Raw genomic sequence first — 21,519 nt, 5'->3', positions numbered from 1 at the left:
CAATAAATGCAATGACTGGATTTTTGTGTAGACTTGATTTGAAGAAACCAACTGTAAAAACATATATTAATTTATACGTATTTTAATTCAACTGGGGATATTTGAATATGAGAAGAGTATTTCATAGTATTAAGGACCCAATTTTAATTTCGTTGAGTGTGATCTTAGTTCTATAAAGATATGTCCTTATTTTCTAGAGCTACATGTGTTAGGTAGACAGGAGTTCATTATACAACTCTATTTGTATATATATTAAAAACTAACAGCTTAAAATTAACAGGTTTTTCTAAGTTCATTCATTAACTCAATAAATATTTACTGACTTATCTGATGCACCCCAAGCACAACTTTACAGATATAAACAGGAAGACGTTACCCAGTGTAAGAAACTGATGGCATCATCTGAACATCAAAACTATTCTGGAAAAGGTGGATGCAAATAAAATTAATCCCACTGGAGAGGTGCGAAACCTGAGAGTTAGAAAGGTCAGGTGACATTCCCAGAACTCAATAAGCCTCATGAATAACAGAGACAGGACTAAGACCTCTGGTCCTTAAATCCTTTGTGCTGATCCAGTATTCCACATTACAGTTTTTCACACCCAAAATGCACTTCAGCATCGCAAATTGTTCCTTTTGACTATGTATAATAGAACATACTGGTCGTATTTCAAATGAATGAATTGACAACATGGACTGGTAGCCTCTCAGAAAGAGCTGGTATGTAGGAAGAAAGTAACAGGACTCCCCAGGCCGCCGACCATGGTCCAGCCTTTATACTATGGAATCTTTTACTACCATGAGTCAATTCCAGTGAACATACCTACCAAAACCTTAAACCTAGAACATCCATTCCCAAAATGTAGACTTCTGGGGGTCCCTAAGACCCTTCCAGAGACTGCACAGGTCAAATTCATTTTCATAACACTGAGCTGAATTTTTACACATGATAAACAGTGGTTTGCTGTGTATTTCCTTGATGTTTTACTGGTGCCAGGCTTGAGCAGTGGGTTCAGGTGTGGGAACCTGATCTTTCCATTGTTCACCATTACGCTTCCTTGTCAGAGTATAGCATCATTGATGATCACTGCCTGAGTGAGCTGTGGAACTATGAGGCGCTAAATACCTGTGTGGAGGTATTATTGAGGTATTATTATGGTTACTGCTAGTGAAGTAGGGCAGTGTTATGAAAGTTCATCCGATTTTATATAAAAATAAAAGACACTTTTCATTTTCACCAAGAACTTCATTAGAAAACATATTCACTAACTGAACAAATTTTTTTGGCCAACCCAATACTAAGACGTTATGTGCCCCAGCCCACTGCCCTTTTCATTATGCTCAGATCTGCATTGATGGTACAAAAGCAATGGTGAAGAAAACTACTAGAACCTTGGCATAAACATTGTTGGTGTATCAGTAGTCGCTTGTATTCCTCACCACCATGCTCTTGCCAGAAAATAAAAAGGCCAGTTTCTCTGAAGAATGTTTTGATAAAGAACAATTTTACTAAATCTTAACCCTTAAGTACGTGGCCCTTTAACACTTGGTATGATGAAATGAAAGGAAATGAAGCATATGAAGCACTTCCACTACATAATGAAGTAGGAGAGCCCTCTCAAAGAAAAACCCTTGGGCAACTGGTTGATTATTCAGACTTGCATTTTTGGCAAACATTTTCTCAAAACTAAACAAAGCAACCTTGTCACCTAAAGGAAAACAATGACGGTATTTGTTGTCTATGATGAAAGTCCACCTGTCAAGGGAAAATGAGAATGGTAGAAAAGCGGTATCCTTCACTGTGAACTTGCTGGCTTCCTGACACATAAAGGTTCCACTGATGAAATCAGTGGTGATATTAACAAACGTGACTGTTAAAATACTGTCTAATGGGAAAATCAACATTTAGAAGATCGGCATAACTCAGCACAGCTGAGAAACTCACGACGTCACAAAGGCAAGATGTTACAAAACCATGCACAGGCAAAAGATCTAGGAGAAGAGCAGACCAGAACACAACAGGTCTAGAACAGACCGAATCAACAGACGCTAATATAAGAAAGGTCCACTGATACAGGTCAGAACTCACTCTCAGATAACCAACAGACTGGCTCCAAATAGGAAAAGGAGTATATCAAGGCTGTATATTGTCACCCTGCTTATTTAACTTATATGCAGAGTACATCATGAGAAATGCTGGGCTGGATTAACCACAAACTGGAATCAAAATTGTCGGGAGAAATATCAATAACCTCAGATATGCAGATGACACCACCCTTATGGCAGAAAATGAAGATGAACTAAAGAGCCTCTTGATGAAAGTGAAAGAGGAGAGTGAAAAAGTTGGCTTAAAGCTCAACATTCAGAAAACAAAGATCATGGCATCTAGTCCCATCACTTCATGGGAAATAGATGGGAAAACAGTGGAAACAGTGGCAGACTTTATATTTGGGGGCTCTAAAATCACTGCAGACGGTGACTGAAGCCATGAAATTAAAAGATGCTTACTCCTTGGAAGAAAAGTTATGACCAACCTAGACAGCATATTAAAAAGGAGAGACATTACTTTGCCAACAAAGGTCCATCTAGTCAGTTCAGTTGCTCAGTTGTGTCCGACTCTTTGCGACCCCATGGACTGCAGCACACCAGGCCTCCCTGTCCATCACCAACTCCCAGAGTCCACCCAAACCCATGTCCATTGAGTTGGTGATGCTATCCAACCATCTCATCCTCTGTTGTCCCTTTCTCCTCGTGCCCTCAATCCTTCCCAGCATCAGGGTCTTTTCAAATGAGTCAGCACTTCGCATCAGGTGGCCAAAGTATTGGAGTTTCAGCTTCAATATCAGTCCTTCCAATGAACACCCAGGACTGATCTCCTTTAGGATGGACTGGTTGGATCTCCTTGCAGTCCAGTAGTCATGTGTGGATGTGAGAGTTGGACTATTAAGAAAGCTGAGCGCCAAAGAATTGGTGCTTTTGAACTGTGGTGTTAGAGAAGACTCTTGAGAGTCCTTGGACTGCAAAGAGATCCAACCAGTCCATCCTAAAGGAGATCGGTCCTGAATATTCACTGGAAAGACTGATGCTGAAGCTGAAACTCCAATACTCTGGCCACCTGATGCGAAGAGCTGACTCACAGGAAAAGACCCTGAAGCTGGGAAAGATTGAAGGCTGGAGAAGGGGCCAACAGAGGATGAGATGGTTGGATGGCATCACTGACTCAATGGAGATGAGTTTGGATAAACTCCAGGAGTTGGTGATAGACAGGGAGGCCTGGCGTGCTGCAGTCCATGGGGTCGCAAAGAGTCGGACACAACTGAGCGATTGAACAGAATGGAATTTTTAAGAAACTCACCACTTTTGGTTACCAGTTCTGGTATAATATCAAAGAAAAATATCCACAATTACTGAAAAGGTTATTAAAATACTCCCTTTTCTAACTACGTCTCCTTCTCAAGATGAATTTTATTCAGCTACTTGAATAAAAACAACATACTGCAACAGGCTGAAAAAAAGAAACAGGAAGATCCATTTGTCTACTAATACAGTTGGGGAGATTGGCCAAACGTAAAACATGCCATTCTTCTCAATAAACTTCTATTGTTTTAGAAAACAGTTTTTATAAAAATGCGTTACTTATGCTAACACGATGGGTTTTTCTTAACTATACTTCTACATGGAATATACATATACATTTTTAATACCTTAGTTTTAATTTCTAATAGAGTAGAGATCTACACAATACATTGTACACAAACAAAAGCTCTCTGGACTTGTAATTAAGAACGTGAGAGAGACCAACAAGTGTCCTAAGACCAAAAGTGTCCTGTCTGAGAAAAGTCCACTTGCTGGCGTTCTCCAGGCCTGCGCTAGCTCTTAAATGCTGGGAAGCCATTTGGGTCCCAATGCTGCCCACTGATCCTGGTGTATTTAACCCAGTTTCCTCCCCTATTGTCTACACTGATCATTATTCACTCTCCATTCTCTCAAACCTCTAAGCCCTTTATGTCTCCTGTTACTTTTAGCATATGATGAAGCCACTCTACAAAGAAACGGGAAGCCAGCAAACAAGAACTCTGAATTCCTACCAGCACCGACCCCTTCTTCATTTAAGAATGGAAGAGGAAACCCTTGTCCTGTCTAAGGCCAACCCCTTCTACCTGTCTTCCAGATCTCAAATCCTCCTGCCTTTCTCATAGTTCATTATCTATTTTCTCTCCTGCATCTCCCCCTTTTATTTCTCTACTGGTGCAAATGATCATCACTTACATATGGCTCAAGACTCTGCAACCTTAAAGGAAACATTCATTACCTGTGCTGGGTATCACGCTAAGCACCATTTACAGCAGAACTACCATAAAATGTTCTCTAGTCTGTCTCCAAAGGAAATCAGTCCTGAATATTCATTGCAAGGACTGATGCTGAAGCTGAAACTCCAATACTTTGGCCACCTGATGCAAAGAACTGACTCACTGGAAAAGACCCTGATGCTGGGAAAGATTGAGGGCGGGAGGAGAAGGAGACGACAGAGGATGAAATGGCTGGATGGCATCACTGACTCAATGAACACGAGTCTGAGTAAACTCTGGGAGTTGGTGATGGACAGGGAGGCCTGGCGTGCTACAGTCCATGGGGTCGCAGAGTCCGACACAACTGTGCGACTGAACTGAAGTCTGTCTCCATCTCACTGCCAGGTCTCTGAGCAGCTGGCCACCAACAGGAGTCCATCTTAATGCTCCACCAAAAAATTCCTTGAGCTCATCACTAACTTGCAAGGTGCTAATCTAAGGATCTTCAAATCAACTGCAATTCTCTCTGTTTTCAATTGCCTTCTCTCAGCTGTCAGACACCTTTCTTATTTCTTCCTTACTGGTCTGTTCAGATTTTCTATTTCTTGTTTTTCTGGTCATTTGTTTCACTTTGATTTGCCAATTTATTAGAACATACTAATGCATTATTTGCCCTAATTATTGTACTTATTATTTCCTTTTTTCCAGTAACTTCCACACTGGTTCCTATAGTTCCTTCATTTATTGTTTCAGTTTCAGGGTTTTGTCAATTTCTGTTAAAGGAGGTTTTTCTTTTTTTAATTAAGTCGTTTCTATACTTTTATAAATGAAAAAAGCAAGTGCAGAAGAAAGAATCTAATATGCTGCCATCTTTATTTAAAAAGGAGAAAAGACACATCTTTGCTTCTTCACATTTGCTTCTAAAGCATGAAATAACTACAGGAGACCCCAAAGTTGACAATATTAGCTGCTTTGGAGGAGGTGAACTGGACGTTGGAGCACATGGGTAAGAAGGACACTTTTTACTGTTCACCCTTCAGTATGTTCTGAATTTTGAATCATTTGAATGCGTTATCTATTAACAATAAATTTAATTTTTGAAACCTAGTTTGCTTCTCACTTTTAAAAGTTACATTGAGAAAAATGTAGGTGTTTTGCTTCTTACTATGTGACCCTTCGCGTCAGGGCAAAAGAAGGTCGTTCAAAACAAAAGGCTCCCAGCCAGGTTTCACTATCACCCTGCACACTTTTTGTTTAGAAACAAAAGAGCAGTTTGTAAAGAAAGGAATCAAGCGGTGATTTCTGTTTAAAACATTTTCTAAGGCGCACTGAAAACACCAAACGAACTTAGGGGAGATATGTTCATGACACAACTGACACTGTAGTATTTCAAAACCTAAGATTAGTAACACATCCCCCTTTATAGGTAACTTGGGCAGGATAGAGGATGTGCCCAAACTTAAAGAGCCCTCTGTCACGGAGGACTTGTTAACTCCTTTTACAAAGTTAGTTTCCTTTCTAGCTATATTCCAAATCTTTGAACTCTACGTTTGCTGACTCAATGACAGAATATACAACACAGCCCTACAAACACAAGCCTGGAAGTGGCTGGTAGTGATTTTAAGACAGCATGTGAACCGAAGGTAAATGTGCGTTCCCTCCTAAAGCACTCGAACTCTCCACTGGACCTCTCACTCCGGCAGATTATAAAAACAAGTTGAAGAGGGTATACATAAAAAGCACTTCTTTCAAAGACAGAGCCTCATTCCTGCGTGGAGCTTCACACATGCTATTCTTGGGCTTTGTCCAAGTTGTACTGTCTGGATTATAAACCTGAGATTCCCAGGCCTAAAGAGAACAAATTTTTCTACCACATCACCTGAACCTCCAGCCCACACTAATGAAGAAGAGTCAAAACTAAAAACCAAATGCAACATGACTGTCACCATTTCACTAATTAGAATCATCATTCCTTCCATCAGATTTAAGATTTTTAGTGTTTACAAAAAAAGAACATCAAACACAAACATCATCAAGAGTTCTACAAAAAGACACTGGAGAGCTAACAAATACACAGCCTGAACACCCAAAGCAGAACGTGAGAGATCACGAACCATGGGACAGGGTCAGTTTCCTGCTGAAGAATGGAAATAAGCCTGAAAGAGTATGGAGAAACAAACCCAATGGTTGGGCACCCAAACAGAATTTAAACAGACACAATACTTTTCAAAGTGTAAGAACTGTAAACTGTCAAGGGATCCTGCTAGCTAGGCAATATGTTTTCTCAATGATGCCATCCAAAGTAGAAAACTATACCAAAATTTACCTTGCACAGATGAATTCTATGTACTTCATAATTATATATATTTGTATCACCATATGGGGGCTTCCCTGGTAGCTCAGTTGGTAAAGCATCCACCTGCAATGCAGGAGACCCCTGTTCAATTCCTGGGTCAAGATGATTCGCAGGAGAAGGGATAGGCTACCCACTCCAATATACTTGTGCTTCCCTTGTGGCTCAGCTAGTAAAGAATCCACCTGCAAAGCAGGAGATCTGGGTTCAATCCCTGGGTTGGGAAGATCCCTGGAGAAAGGGAAGGCTACCCGCTCCAGTATTCTGGCCTGGAGAAGTCCATGGATTCTACAGTCCACGGGGTCACAAAGAGCTGGGCATGACTGAATGACTTTCACTTTTTTCATATCACCATATATAAAATTAGACAAAAATGTATGTAAGAAATAAACGCCAATCTTACACAGGCTCCTGAATGAAGAAGTTAAACATACACTTACTGTATTATCCAACCATTTCACTCCTAGGCATTTATTCAAGAGAAATCAAAGTATATGTCCAAACAGAAACCTGTACACTAATGTTCACAGCAGCTTTATCATGAGAGCCAAAAAATGGAAACAACGCAAATGTCTATCAACAGGCTAATGAACAAACAAATTGGGGGTAAAATCATACAACGGTAGAAGACTGTTCAGTAACAAAAATAATGAAATCCTGCTATAAGTGCATGAATGAATCTCAAAATTAGAATGAAAGGAAGCAGACAAGAGAGCTTGTATTAAACACCTCTGCATGAAACTCTAGAAAGTACAATCTAAGTAACAGAAGGCAGACCCACAGCAGCCTGTGGAAGGGTAGGCAGAGCCCAGGGAGGGGGAAGAAAGCAGGATCACAGGGGCACAAGGGAACTCTGGGGGGAGGCAGACATGTTCACGCTCCTCATTGTGGGGACAGCATCACAGTGCAGGCGTGGCGTAACTCACTAAGCTGTGCACCTTAAACATGCGCGTGTCAAGTATTCCCCAATAAAGCTGCTTAAGCAAGCAGCACAAGACGGAAGCAGCCTCAGTGTCCACCAATAAGCACATGGATAAAGAAGATGCGGTACGTATACACACAACAAAATACTACCTAGTCATAAAAAAGAACAAAATTTTGCCATCTGCAGCAACATGGATGGACTTGGAGGGCATGTGCTAAGTGAAAACAGGCAGAGAAAAACAAATTTATGTGGAATCTAAAAAGTACAACAAACTAGTGAATATAAAAAAGAAAAAGGAGACTCACAGATACAGTAGAGAACAAACTGGTGGTTACCAGCGGAAAGGGTGGAGGAGCAATATAGGGGCGGGGAGTAAGAGGTACGAGCTACTCCGTATAAGCTCCAAGGACATACTGCACAACACAGGGAACAGAGTCAGTATTTTATAATGACTTTAAGTGGAACAGGACCTTTACCATTGTGAATCACTCTACTGTATACCTGGAACTTACATAAGTAGAGCAACTATACTTCAATTAAAAACACAAAATTAAAACAGAGTGTTAGCATTTACACTGCCTGATTTTACAACTCACCAAACTGCAACGGCAATCAAGACAGTGAGGCACTGGCATAAAGATCAACAAACGGATCAGGACAAGAGAGCAGAGCAGGACAGAGCCACACAAACTATTACTGATTTTTGATGATACCAAAACCATCCAAAGGGAAAGGAAAAACATTACCAATAAAGGGTGCTGGAACAAATGGATATCCAAATAAAATAAATCACACCCCTGCCTCACATCATACCAAAAAACTGATTCAAAAAAATTTTGTTTTTGTAAAAGATAAAACCATAAAACTTTCAGAAGATATTATAAGAGAATATCTTACTCTCTTGAGTGAATGCTTAGGAGTGGAATAGCTCAATCACTCAGCAGGCCTATGTTTTACTTTTAAGAAACTGCCAAACTGTTTCTCAATAGGTTACGCTATTTTATATTCCCAGATAGGATACAGTCAACATTAACCATGAAAAATCGATAAGCTGGACATCATCAAAATTAAAAACTTTTAAGAAGATGAATAGAAAACCCACAGTCTAGAAAATTCACAATACATACTGACAAAGGAGTGATATCCATGATATATATAAAGAAGTCCTTGAACTTACCAAGGATAAACCAACCAATCCAATTTTAAAATATGCAAGTAATTTTAAGCCACATCACAAAAGATATACAAATAGAAAAACACACAAGATCTACTTAATATTAATCATAAGGGAGATGTATACTAAAACCACAATGAGATATTACAATACATCCACCAGATTGGCTGAAGTTAGACTGAAGCACAAATTGCTGACACAATGTCAAGATCTGAACCGTCTTACTTTGCTGGTGGAGGTGTGGCACAGTCCGACCACTCTGGGAAAAGTTCTGATTAGTGGGCGGGGTTTAGGCCGGGAAGGGTGGGGCTTACGGAGGGCGTGGCTTTAGAAGGAGGGGGCGGGGTTGGGGTTAGGCTTAGGCTTTCTACAAAACTAAACATGTAATGAACACCATGACCTAGCAATTCCACTCCCCGGCATTTTCCTACGAGAAATGAAAACATAAGGCTTGCACAGGGATTCCCTGGTGTTCCAGGGAATTGTCCCAGGGGCCAATGCAGAGGACACAGGTTCGATCCCTGGTCCAGGAACGTCCCACAGGCCATGGCACGACTAAGCCCATGCACCACAACTACTGAAGCCTGCGAACCCAAGAGCCCGAGCTCTGCCACAAGAGAAGCCACTGAAATGAGAAGCCCATGTGCCACAACTAGAGAAAAGTGCAACAAAGACCCAGCACGGCCAAAAACAAATCAGTGACTTAAAAAAACAAAAGACTTTCACAAGAGGGTCCACAGCTAAATCCTAGAAACAGCCCAGGTGACCATCCTCAGGGTAACAGATCAACAGACTGGTACATTTGTGCAAAACAATACTTCTCAGCAATAAAAGGAACAAACAACTGACACACGCAACAACACGAATAAAATTCACATTATTCTGATTAAACAAAGTGGGTCATATAAGAGCCCATAGTATGATCTCATTTACACGAAGTCCTAGGGCAGGCAATGGAGAAGGCAATGGCACGCCACTCCAATACTCTTGCCTGGAAAATCCCATGGACGGAGGAGCCTGGTGGGCTGCAGTCCAGGGGGCTGCCAAGAGTCGGACACGACTGAGCAACTTCACTTTCATGCATTGGAGAAGGAAATGGCAACCCACTCCAGTGTTCTTGCCTGGAGAATCCCAGGGATGGGGGAGCCTGGAGGGCTTCTGTCTATGGGGCTGCACAGAGTTGGACATGACTGAAGCGACTTAGCAGCAGGGCAGGCAAAGCCAATGGATGGTGGAAAGAAATGGAAGCAGCAGTTGCTTCTGGGGATGGTAGAGGCTGACTGCAAGATGGAATGAACACAATATTCTGTACCTTGATACACACAGGGTCACACAGATGCGTATGCATTTATCGAAAATCACTGAGTGGGACACTTACGATCTGTGTATTTCTTCATATGTATAGACAAACACTGTGAACACTAGTCGATGAAAAACCTGTCAACTTATATTCTGGCAATTATATATATTTAAGGGTAAAGTTTAACAATGCCTGTAAATTAATCTGAAAGGCATCAAGATCAGTACCTTGGCTTCAGGACCCTGTAAGCAGCTGGAAAACACTCATCTAAAGAGCCATCTTTGGTCATTTCAAGCGGTTTCCCAGGTTTTTATGGTTCATCTGTTTTAGGTGAAACGGTAACGACTTAGCCTGTGTCTCTTGTCAAAGTGTGGAACAGCTGCCTTCCACTATTCTAAAATGGTCTGCCTGTTTTACTGTCCTGAGGTAAAAGCAGCTTCTGCACTGCTAGATGGACTGACAAATGGATATACAATGATGGACAGATGGACAGTCAAAGAATAAAGCAAATATATTAAAATGTTAATCGCAGGTTTAACTGCAAATCTAAATGGCAGGCATATGGGTGTTCACAGTACAATTATTTTGAGTGTTCTGTACATTTAAAAGCTTTCACAGTGAAGTTCTGAGAAAAAAATTCTTTGCAGGAGATGTCAAGACATGGTACCAACATGACAAATTCCCTTCCACGTTGTTTTCTGACTGTACCAAAAAATCTGTGAAAGGCTCCTCACCAAGCGCTAAACAGAGAAAGGTGTTGGAGAGTTTTATAGAAGACTGTGGGAATGGAGGGAAAGTGTGAATAAAGGCAAGTTGAAGGACTGGAATAAATGAAGAAGGGTCAGGAGAGTTAGGACAGCTGCCTGGGGCTAGGGATTAATGGGCACAGAGATGTTCACCAGCCCAGAAAGGACCAGTTCTTGACCTTTTTGAGTCAAAGACCCCTTTAATAATATAATCAACAGGAGGAGGGGACGTGGGGTCATAGATATATATACATGCTAAACTTTTTATTTATATACCATACCAGAAATGGCATGCACCCAACAGAAGCAGAAGATACTAAGAAGAGGTGGCAAGAATACACAGAAGAACTATGCAAAAAAGATCTTCATGACCCAGATAATCACAATGGTGTGATCACTCACCTAGAGCCAGACATCCTGGAATGTGAAGTCAAGTGGGCCTTAGGAAGCATCACTACGAACAAAGCTAGTGGAGGTGATGGAATTCCAGTGGAGCTATTTCAAATCCTGAAAGATGATGCTGTCAAAGTGCTGCACTCAATATGCCAGCAAATTGGGAAAACTCAGCAGTGGCCACAGGACTGGAAAAGGTCAGTTTTCATTCCAATCCCAAAGAAAGGCAATGCCAAAGAATGCTCAAACTACTACACAATTGCACTCATCTCACGTGCTAGTAAAGTAATGCTCAAAATTCTCCAAGCCAGGATTCAGCAATACATGAACCATGAACTTCCAGACATTCAAGCTGGTTTTAGAAAAGGCAGAGGAACCAGAGATCAAATTGCCAACATTCACTGGATCATCAGAAAAGCAAGAGAATTCCAGAAAAAACATCTACTTCTGCTTTATTGACTATGCCAAAGCCTTTGACTGTGTGGATCACAATAAACTGTGGACAATTCTGAAAGAGATGGAAATACAGACCACCTGACCTGCCTCTTGAGAAACCTATATGCAGGTCAGGAAGCAACAGTTAGAACTGGACATGGAACAACAGACTGGTTCCAAATAGGAAAAGGAGCACGTCAAGGCTGGATATTGTCTCCCTGCTTATTTAACTTCTATGCAGAGTACATCATGAGAAACACTGGGCTGGAAAAAGCACAAGCTGGAATCAAGGTTGCCAGGAGAAATATCAATAACCTCAGATATGCAGATGACACCACCCTTATGGCAGAAAGTGAAGAACTAAAAAGCCTCTTGATGAAAGTGAAAGAGGAGCTTAAAGCTTAACATTCAGAAAACTAAGATCATGGCATCCAGTCCCATCACTTCATGGCAAATAGATGGGGAAACAGTGGCTGACTATTTTTGGGGGCTCCAAAGTCCCTGCAGATGGTGATTGCAGCCATGAAATTAAAAGACGCTTACTCCATGGAAGGAAAGTTATGACCAACCTAGACAGCATATTAAAAAGCAGAGACATTACTTTGTCAACAAAGGTCCGTCTAGTGAAGGCTATGGCTTTTCCAGTGGTCATGTACGGATGTGAGAATTGGACTGTGAAGAAGGCTGAGCACCGAAGAATTGATGCTTGTGAACTGTGGTGTTGGAGAAAACTCTTGAGAGTCCCTTGGACTGCAAGGAGATCCAACCAGTCCATCCTAAAGGAGCTCAGTCCTGGGTGTTCATTGGAAGGACTGATAGTGAAGCTGAAACTCCAATACTCTGGCCACCTGATGCAAAGAGCTGACTCATTGGAAAAGACACTGAAGCTGGGATAGATTGAGGGCAGGAGGAGAAGGGGATGACAGAGGATGAGATGTTGGATGGCATCACCGACTCAATGGACATGGGTTTGGGTGGACTCTGGGAGTTGGTGATGGACAGGGAGGCCTGGTGTGCTGCGGTTCAAGGGATTACAAAGAGATGGACATGACTGAGTGACTGAACTGAACTGAAACTTTTTCTCATATTTCAAAGAGCTGATGGGTACTGCGAAGTCCATCCAAAGGCTCCACTTAAGAACCTCTGATACAGATGGTAACTGAAATCTGAAGGGGAATATGAAATTCAAATAAGAGAACTTGGAGGGACTTCCCTGGTGGTCCAGTGGTTAAGATTCTGTGCTTTCAATGCAAGAAGTGTGGGTTCAACCCTGGCCGGGGAACCAAGACCCCACATGTCATGCAGCCCAGCCAAGAAAAGTAAATATATATGCATACATATATGTATGCATATATATGAGAATTTTCACTGTGAAGTAGCCAAGGCCTAAACTTTAAGGAAAACCAACATTTAACGAATAAAAACCAAACACTAAAAAAACAACAACAAAAGAGAAGCCTCTAAAGGAGATCAGAAATAAGTAGCTTGAAAAGTAGACGCAAATGCAGGACACTGTGGGGTAAGAGGCCAAGGGAAGATTGGAGAAAGTGGACCAGTCTAGTACAAATGCTCTTGAGGTTAAGAAACCACGGCAGTCACTGCGGCCCCTGATTAGGACGGATACAGTGTTAACTGCCAGGGCAGAAATCAGATTAAGGAGTAAGTGAGAAATAGAATTTAAGAAGCTTGGCTGTAAAGAAAAAGGACAGCTGTGTGGGGTTTTTTTCTGATTTTATTTTTAATAACAGTTGTGTTAAACAAACAATAAAAGGAGATGTATGTATGTTTGTTAAAACATACATATAGCACTGAAACATACATACATACACCATGTACGTTTCAGTGCTGCTGGCGATAAGCCAGCAGAGAGATTAAGACACAAGAGGAAAGGAGACAAGTGATATTTAGGTTCTGATGATGCTAATAAAGATGAGAGTTGGGCTCCAACATGTAAGTGGAAGATGTGACCCAACATACAGCCAATACCTCATCCACTTTCACAGGAGAAAGGTGAGGGATTTATTGGCTGATGGCTTCTCTTTATAAAACTGAAAGTGGATTCCTTACAGTAAAGGATCAAGCATTATTGAAAAAAAAAAAATCCTCTGTGGCACAGTGTAGCACCTGCACAGAGGAAACATTCAACAAATACTGGGAAAAAACAAAGCTAAAATTCTACACAAAGTCCATCTTCCAAACTGCAACTAATAAAACTGCTAATTAAGCCCCACTGAGTGCTGTAGTGGCCTGGCTTTCCACGTGAATGAGGCTTTGCGTTAAATGAAGACTCACCAACACCAGGGCTCCAAAGCACTGGCATTCTAGCAACCGGGAGGCCGAATTTACCTCCAAGTAGTTACACCTGGCAGAGCACTGAACACAGGGGACAGGAGGCCGCTTTAGAAGCTCCTCCAGTTCTGACAACGGGGCGCTCACAAGCTAAGTATTTACTATATCCAACTACTGACGAACAAGAAAAAGCTGGGGGCTTCCCTGGTGGCTCAGTGGTGAAGAATCCACCTGTCAATGCAGGAGACACGGGTTTGATCCCTGATCCAGGAAGATCCCACATGCCAAGGAGCAACAGAGCCCACTGAGCCCGAGTTCTAGAGCCCAGAAGTCGCAGCTACTGAAGCCCTCACGCCTAGAGCCCGTAATCTACAGGAGAAACCACCGAAATGAGAAACCCAAGCACTACAACTAGAGAGCAGACCCCACTTGGCAATACTACAAAAGAGCCCTCGCAGCAACAAAGACCCAGCACATTCTAAATGTTGCTAGAATTTAAAATTAATTAATTAATTTAAAAAAGAAAAAGCTGTAACAGCAAGCTCCATATAGGATGGATAAACAAGGTCCTACTGTATGGCACAAAGGACTGTAGTCAGTATCCCATGATAAACCATAACAGGAAAAATATGCAAAAGAACATATATAACTCAACAACTTTGCTGTAGAAGTCACAGCAGAAATTAAACATTACATTGTAAAATGACCAAAGAGGAGGTGGTGCTTCTGGAAAAACAGTACAGCAGAAATGGGCATTTCCCAGCTACAGAAAGGGTAGTGAAAAGGATTCACTGGCCCGCGACCAGAAATTGTTTAAAAAATGAAACAGGACAATGGATTAAAACAAAGAAATGTATGATAGAATCACATGTACTTAAGAAATGTTGCATGAAACTTTTTTCATACATATCAGATCGAAATATAGATTTATTTCTTACTATGGCTGGGGTGGTGGAAAGTTTGAAAGTTACTGACAGACGCTATGATATAGAAAGATAAAAGCTACAAAGCAAACAATTCCGTATAAAATTATATGGCGGCAAAGCAAATGACGTCTCCCCAGGCATTAAAAAGAAAAAGTGTCCAGTCCGGGCTTCCCTCATAGCTCAGTCGGTAAAGAATCCGCCTGCAATGCAGCAGGTCTCAGTTCAATTCCTGGGTCAGGAAGATCTGCAGAAGGAACAGGCCACCCACTCCAGTGTTCCTGGGCTTCCCTTGTGGCTCAGCTGGTAAAGAATCCGCCTGCAATGCAGAAGACCTGGGTTCGATTCCCTGGGTGGGAAAGATCCTTTGGAGAAGGGAAAGGCTACCCACTCCAGTATTCTGGCCTGGAGAATTCCATGGACTATATAGTCCATGGGGTCGCAAAGAGTCTGACTCCACTGAGCAACTTTCACTATACATACTGCCCTATGTTATGCAGGAGAACTCACCCACGCAGTGGGGACTGAGATCCACCCCAGAGCCAGGAGAAAATCATGCAACCCTCAGCTTCATCATCCGTGGAAAGCGCATATTAACTGCCCTATATACCAAGCAGAGTTGCTGTAAAGCTCAAATGAGAAAGCATACTATGGTGCTTTGAAAAACACAAATTGTGCATGTTAATTTAAAGTAATTTAATTCTTAGATTAACCCTATGAACACCAGTTCTATGTTCACAGGTGAAGATAAACAGCTGGTCTGCAGTGGTTAAGGATGTAAGCTTTAGAGTGGAAGAGGAGGAGTCCAATTCAGGCTCTCGCTCTTGCTAGCTATGCAGTGCTATGTCAGTCTGTAAATCAACCTAGCTTCTGTTAGTTTCCATTTCCTCATCTGTGAATGAGAGCAACAAGTAACTTTATGGAATTGATGTACAAATTAAACAAGGTATCAGATATGAAGCCTTCTGCATACTGCCTTGCAGATTACTATTACTGGAACTATGACTTTCAGTATTTTAATCCCCATCTCATGTATGTCCCTTTGCTGGCCCTAACTGGGAAATCAATCTTACCTCCTGGCCAGGGATATCTGAGTAATTAAATCAACTATCAAATTACAAAATTAAAGACATACCAGAAAAAGTTTATACATGATGATAAATTAAGAACAATTATGTAGAATCAGTGTTTATAATTAATCATTTTTAAAGGTTGGTCTATTTCCAAGACAAAGAACTTGATTATGCAAACATGCATGTTGTAAACCCTGAGAATGCGCTGAGCTTTTCCTGATTCCATTTTCCCCCAAAATATTTTGTATTTCAACACCTGGCCCTTTCTAACACCCACTGTGCATTCCAACACCTAAATAAGCTTTTTCAAATACTCGAGAAACCACTCATCAAAGGTAAAAGGCCCCCAGTTAAGAGATGAAAATACCAAGTTACAAATATGAACAAGCTCTGCCCCACACCATTTGCTAAATAAGTCTATTTAATTAGCTCCACTTTCTTAATTATTTCTTAAAGTTTCCATGATTATGAAACCTCCATCTGTCAAGCTAACAATCCCAACTTACACTACATCAAATACTTAAGTCAGGTGTTCTCACAGTGGCGTAGTCCACAAGAGTCCCTGGGGTTGTTAAGACCCTCTGAGAGGGTACCTGAGGTCAAAACTATCCTCAGTACTCAGGTATTATTTACCCGTTCACTCTGTTACATTTCACTGAGAGTGAAAAGGGAGTCTCCTGAAGACTTCACAACCATCAAGACAACAGCACTAAACTGTACCGGCTGTCAGATTCGAACATGCTGAGCACTGATGGAGTGAGGGCAGTTTCACTTAACCACCTCCTTGAAGTTGTAAAATTATTGATTTTACTAAGTCGTGGTCCTTAACCACATCTTTTTAGTATCCTGTGCAACAAAGCAGGAAGTACACATAAAGTGCAAAGCCTTCGAAAAACGACAGAAGTGTAAGACCTGAAGGACTGGGGCGGTCCGAAAAATACCGACAGACGGGAATGGGCGTGAGGGACAGCAGGGGGAAAGAGAACTGCCAGTCTCGGGTTTTCCTGCAGTTCCCACACTTCCATCCCAAAGGCTCCCGAGTGAGTGCCAAGGGCACAGTGGGTCTAGCTGCTGGCTCTCTGGGGCCGCGGCGGGGTCCTGGCTGAGCCCCACCCAGCAAGGACCCTCTCAGCACCGTTGCCCTCTCCCCAGGCCCTCCCCGACGCAGACACTCAGCTCCTCCGTCGCCAACGCCCACGACCTCAAGGCTTCTCACCACCAACAGGTTCCTGTCCTCCACCAGCTGCCGCTTCCGGAGGATCTCCGATTTCAAAACGTCCATCTTGCTGTCCGGGTTGAGGCTGTCTCGAGCTTTCTTTCTCCTTCTCCAGCTCCCTGGACCAAGACTTTTCCCCCAGCCAGCCGCCGCTAACCTACTTACACACACCCAGCCCAAATACCGGAGGACAACAACTGACAGGACGGCTTCCGGCGGAAGCTGAGGTGAGCGAGAGGAGGGGACAGAGCGCTGCAGGGCTCCTACTGTTTACGTAGTCGCCGAGGGCTGGCGCCCCCTGGCGGCCCTCTCTGACAGCGTGCCTAAGTTTCCGTGGTGATACGAACGTGGAAAATATGAACAAGAGTGTTCTAAATGGAAGCTGCATTTTTAAAAAATGTTATATACCTATGTCAACTATACTTCAGTTTTAAAAGAAGATAAAGGTTATACCTTTTTGTACCTGCTACTTGAGGTGCAAAAGCTTCATAGCGGAACACTTCATTTATGATTTCTGAAGTCAGATCTTTACCGACTACACGAGAATCTCACTTTGGAGTTCCTGAAGCTACCTGCGTGCCAAAATTGATGTACTCAAGTGAGAAAACCCAGAACAATAATACTAACTCATAAGTATAGAGTAAAAGGTGTTCGTTGCTGGCCGGTGAAACTACCTGGAAACTTGGACAATTACAGTATATTCATTTAAGTAATTTCGGAAGCAACAGTTAGAACTGGACATGGAACAACAGACTGGTTTCAAATAGGAAAAGGAGTACGTCAAGGCTGTATACTGTCACCCTGCTTATTTAACTTCTATGCAGAGTACATCATGAGAAACGCTGGGCTGGAAGAAATACAAGCTGGAATCAAGGTTGCCGGGAGAAATATCAATAACCTCAGATATGCAGATGACACCACCCTTATGGCAGAAAGTGAAGAGGAACTAAAAAGCCTCTTGATGAAAGTGAAAGAGGAGAGTGAAAAAGTTGGCTTAAAGCTCAACATTCAGAAAATAAAGATCATGGCATCTGGTCCCATCACTTCATAGGAAATAGATGAGGAAATAGATGGGGAAACAGTAGAAACAGTGTCAGACTCTTTTGGGCTCCAAAATCACTGCAGATGGTGACTGCAGCCATGAAATTAAAAGACGCTTACTCCTTGGAAGAAAAGTTATGACCAACCTAGATAGCATATTCAAAAGCAGAGACATTACTTTGCCGACTAAGGTCCATCTGCTCAAGGCACTGGTTTTTCCTGTGGTCATGTATGGATGTGAGAGTTGGACTGTGAAGAAGGCTGAGCGCCGAAGAATTGATGCTTTTGAACTGTGGTGTTGGAGAAGACTCTTGAGGGTCCCTTGGACTGCAAGGAGATCCAACCAGTCCATTCTCAAGGAGATCAGCCCTGGGAGTTCTTTGGAAGGAATGATGCTAAAGCTGAAACTCCAGTACTTTGGCCACCTCATGTGAAGAGTTGACTCATTGGAAAAGACTCTGATGCTGGGAGAGATTGGGGGCAGGAGGAGAAGGGGATGACCCAGGATGAGATTGGCTGGATGGCATCACGGACTTGATGGACGTGAGTCTGAGTGAACTCCAGGAGATGGTGATGGACAGGGAGGCCTGGCGTGCTGCAATTCGTGGGGTCGCAAAGAGTTGGACACGACTGAGCGACTGAACTGAACTGAACTGAACTGAATTGAACTGAATTTCAGAAGTAAATATATCCCTCCTCCCTGAGTTGTAGATTGCTCGTATATCTTAGCGATAATTGAACATTTCAGTTCAGTTCGGTGATGCCATCCAGCCATCTCATCTGTCGTCCCCTTCTCCTCCTGCCCCCAGTCCCTCCCAGCATCAGAGGCTTTTCCAATGAGTCAACTCTTCGCATGAGATGGCCAAAGTATTGGAGCTTCAGCTCTAGCATCAGTCCTTCCAATGAACACCCAGGACTGATCTCCTTTAGAATGGACTGGTTGGATCTCCTTGCAGTCCAAGGGACTCTCAAGAGTCTTCTCCAGCACCACAGTTCAAAAGCATCAATTCTTCGGTGCTTTTTCTTCACTTTCATCAAGAGGCTTTTTAGTTCCTCTTCACTTTCTGCCATCAGGGTGGTGTCATCTGCATATCTGGGGTGATTGATATTTCTCCCAGCAATCCTGATTCCAGCTTGTGCTTCTTCCAGCCCAGTGTTTCTAATGATGTACTCTGCATAGAAGTTAAATAAGCAGGGTGACAATATACAGCCTTGACATACTCCTTTTCCTATTTGGAACCAGTCTGTTGTTTCATGTCCAGTTCTAACTGTTGCTTCCTGACCTGCATATAGGTTTCTCAAGAGGCAGGTCAGGTGGTCTGGTATTCTCATGTCTTTCAGAATTTTCCACAGTTTATTGTGATCCACACATCAAAGGCTTTGGCATAGTCAATAAAGCAGAAATAGATGTTTTTCTGGAACTCTCTTACCCAGCAAACTGAGATAATCTCTTTGGTCATGTGTTCAGCAATGAAAATTTTCAGTGAGATGATTAAAGATGTAATTGAAAAAAATTTTTAATGGCTTCTCAAGAAGACAAATTAAATTGGAGGGAAATTATGTCAGAGATTTTAATTTTTAAAAGACCCTAAAAACTGTTTACATTTATTTTTGGTTTTATGCCACTGAAGCTCTGTTTAAGTTTCTAGTTAAGTTATAACTGAACAATATTAGACATACTACTTTTCCCCAGTCAAAAAAGGAAAGAAATATTCAGTTCAGTCAATTCATTAATGGGTGAGATGGTTTAGCAAAATAAAAGATGATAGAGAATTGTTTCAATTTACAAAGTAGTTTTACTGTATACGTGTATGTGTTGGTTATATTTCCTTTAAAAGATATCTGACTTTTGCCAGAAATAAATCAACATAGAAAGTTAATTCAGTGTCTGAGCTAAGATGCTTTGCTAATTTTTAGGGCTTTTGAAAACTTTCACCAAAAAAAAAAAATGGTCTTGAATCATTAAACATGGGAACATTTTTACATGGATTTGTTTCCTGAGTCACTTATAGTTCAATAAGCAAATAATAATTTATTAGCCTATTCCTATTTAGGGTTTATAAATGATGACACAAAAACCTGAAGGTTGACACAAGTAATTGTAACAGTAATGGAAGTTCACAGAGAAGGAACAGCTCACATATACCAGGGAAGACGGTAGCTTCTATAAACAGGCTCCTTTTAAATTTCCGATTTTCATTGATCTTGATGTTTATGTAAATATATGCATTAAATCTTAATAAAGGCCTAAGATGGAAGAGTGAGAGAGACAAGCACTTGAACAAGCAAACTGATAAGGAAGCTTTTCAGTTTATACTGAGGGGAAAAACAGATGACCAGGAGAGCTAAGAAATCCTGAAGAGAACCAGTTAATCCTGATTCTAAGGAGTCATATTCATTTTTAAAATATGCATCCCCTTCTATCGTAGTTTTTTAAAGAGCAAAATATTAGAAACAATCTAAGTGTCATATCTGGGGGGATGGTCAAATAAAGTCATAATTCATACATACGACGGAACAATATGTTCAGAAAAAATATTCAGTGATATGAGAATCCTCATGACATAATGTTTAGTTAAAAAAAAGGTAGAGGACTTCCCTGGTGGTCCAGTGGTTAGGACTCCATGCTTCCACTGCAGGGGCTGCTGGTTCGATCCCTAGTTGGGGAACTAAGATCCCAAATGCTGCACAGCCAAGAAAAAAATTTTAAATAAAAATTAGAAAGTAAGATAATGAAACTAGAAATATAACATACAGTCTCCATTTGGCTAAAAAAAAAGCATGTAAACCTAGCAAATGACTGAACAGAAACATATCCAAATATCAGATTATTACCTATTCTTCTTTATACTATAATTGTACAAATTCCATAATTTGGGGGGAAAAATCCTGAGAGGCGGTCATTTTCTGTTTTATTTCATTATTATTGAAATTCTTTATAAAATTTCAGCATTACTACTTTAAAAATCATGTATAATAAATTTTAAATAATGCCAGTAAAAGAAAACAAAAAAGAGAATGTTTTCTAACCTTCATACTTATTCAGTCAATAGTTAGATGTCTTGGACTTTCCTGGTGGTCCAGGGTTTAAGAATCCACCTGCCAGTGTAGAAGAGACAGGTTCTATCCCTGGTCCAGGAAGATCCCACAAGCCTTGGGGTAACTAAGCCCGTGTGCCGCAACTACTGATCCCAAGAGCTGAAACTTCTGAAGCCGGTGCTTTACAGCCTGAGCTCTGCAGGAAGAGAAGACTGAACACCACAGCTGGAGAGTAGCCCCCGCTTGGGGTCACAAGATGAGGTCTGTGCACAGCGAGGAAGAGCCAGGACAACCAGAAATAAGGAAAGACTTTGAAATATTTT

At 41.6% G+C, this 21,519-nt stretch overlaps 1 protein-coding gene across 2 annotated transcripts in view; it reads right to left on the bottom strand.

Annotated features, from left to right (window-relative positions):
• PRPF18 (pre-mRNA processing factor 18) overlaps window positions 1-17,315 on the bottom strand; it is a 60,916-nt gene extending 43,601 nt beyond the window's left edge. For both annotated transcript variants that reach the window (XM_012188400.4, XM_004014235.5), the window contains exon 1: window positions 17,117-17,315. In XM_012188400.4, coding sequence (XP_012043790.1) covers window positions 17,117-17,182 — 66 coding nt within the window. In that variant the 5' untranslated portion in view covers window positions 17,183-17,315. The remainder of the gene's footprint in view (window positions 1-17,116) is intronic.
• Window positions 17,316-21,519: the final 4,204 nt, after the last annotated feature.

This window comes from Ovis aries, chromosome 13 (assembly GCF_016772045.2).
Source record: "Ovis aries strain OAR_USU_Benz2616 breed Rambouillet chromosome 13, ARS-UI_Ramb_v3.0, whole genome shotgun sequence".
Lineage (NCBI taxonomy): Eukaryota > Metazoa > Chordata > Mammalia > Artiodactyla > Bovidae > Ovis > Ovis aries.
This window is presented reverse-complemented; position numbering and strand designations above follow the sequence as displayed.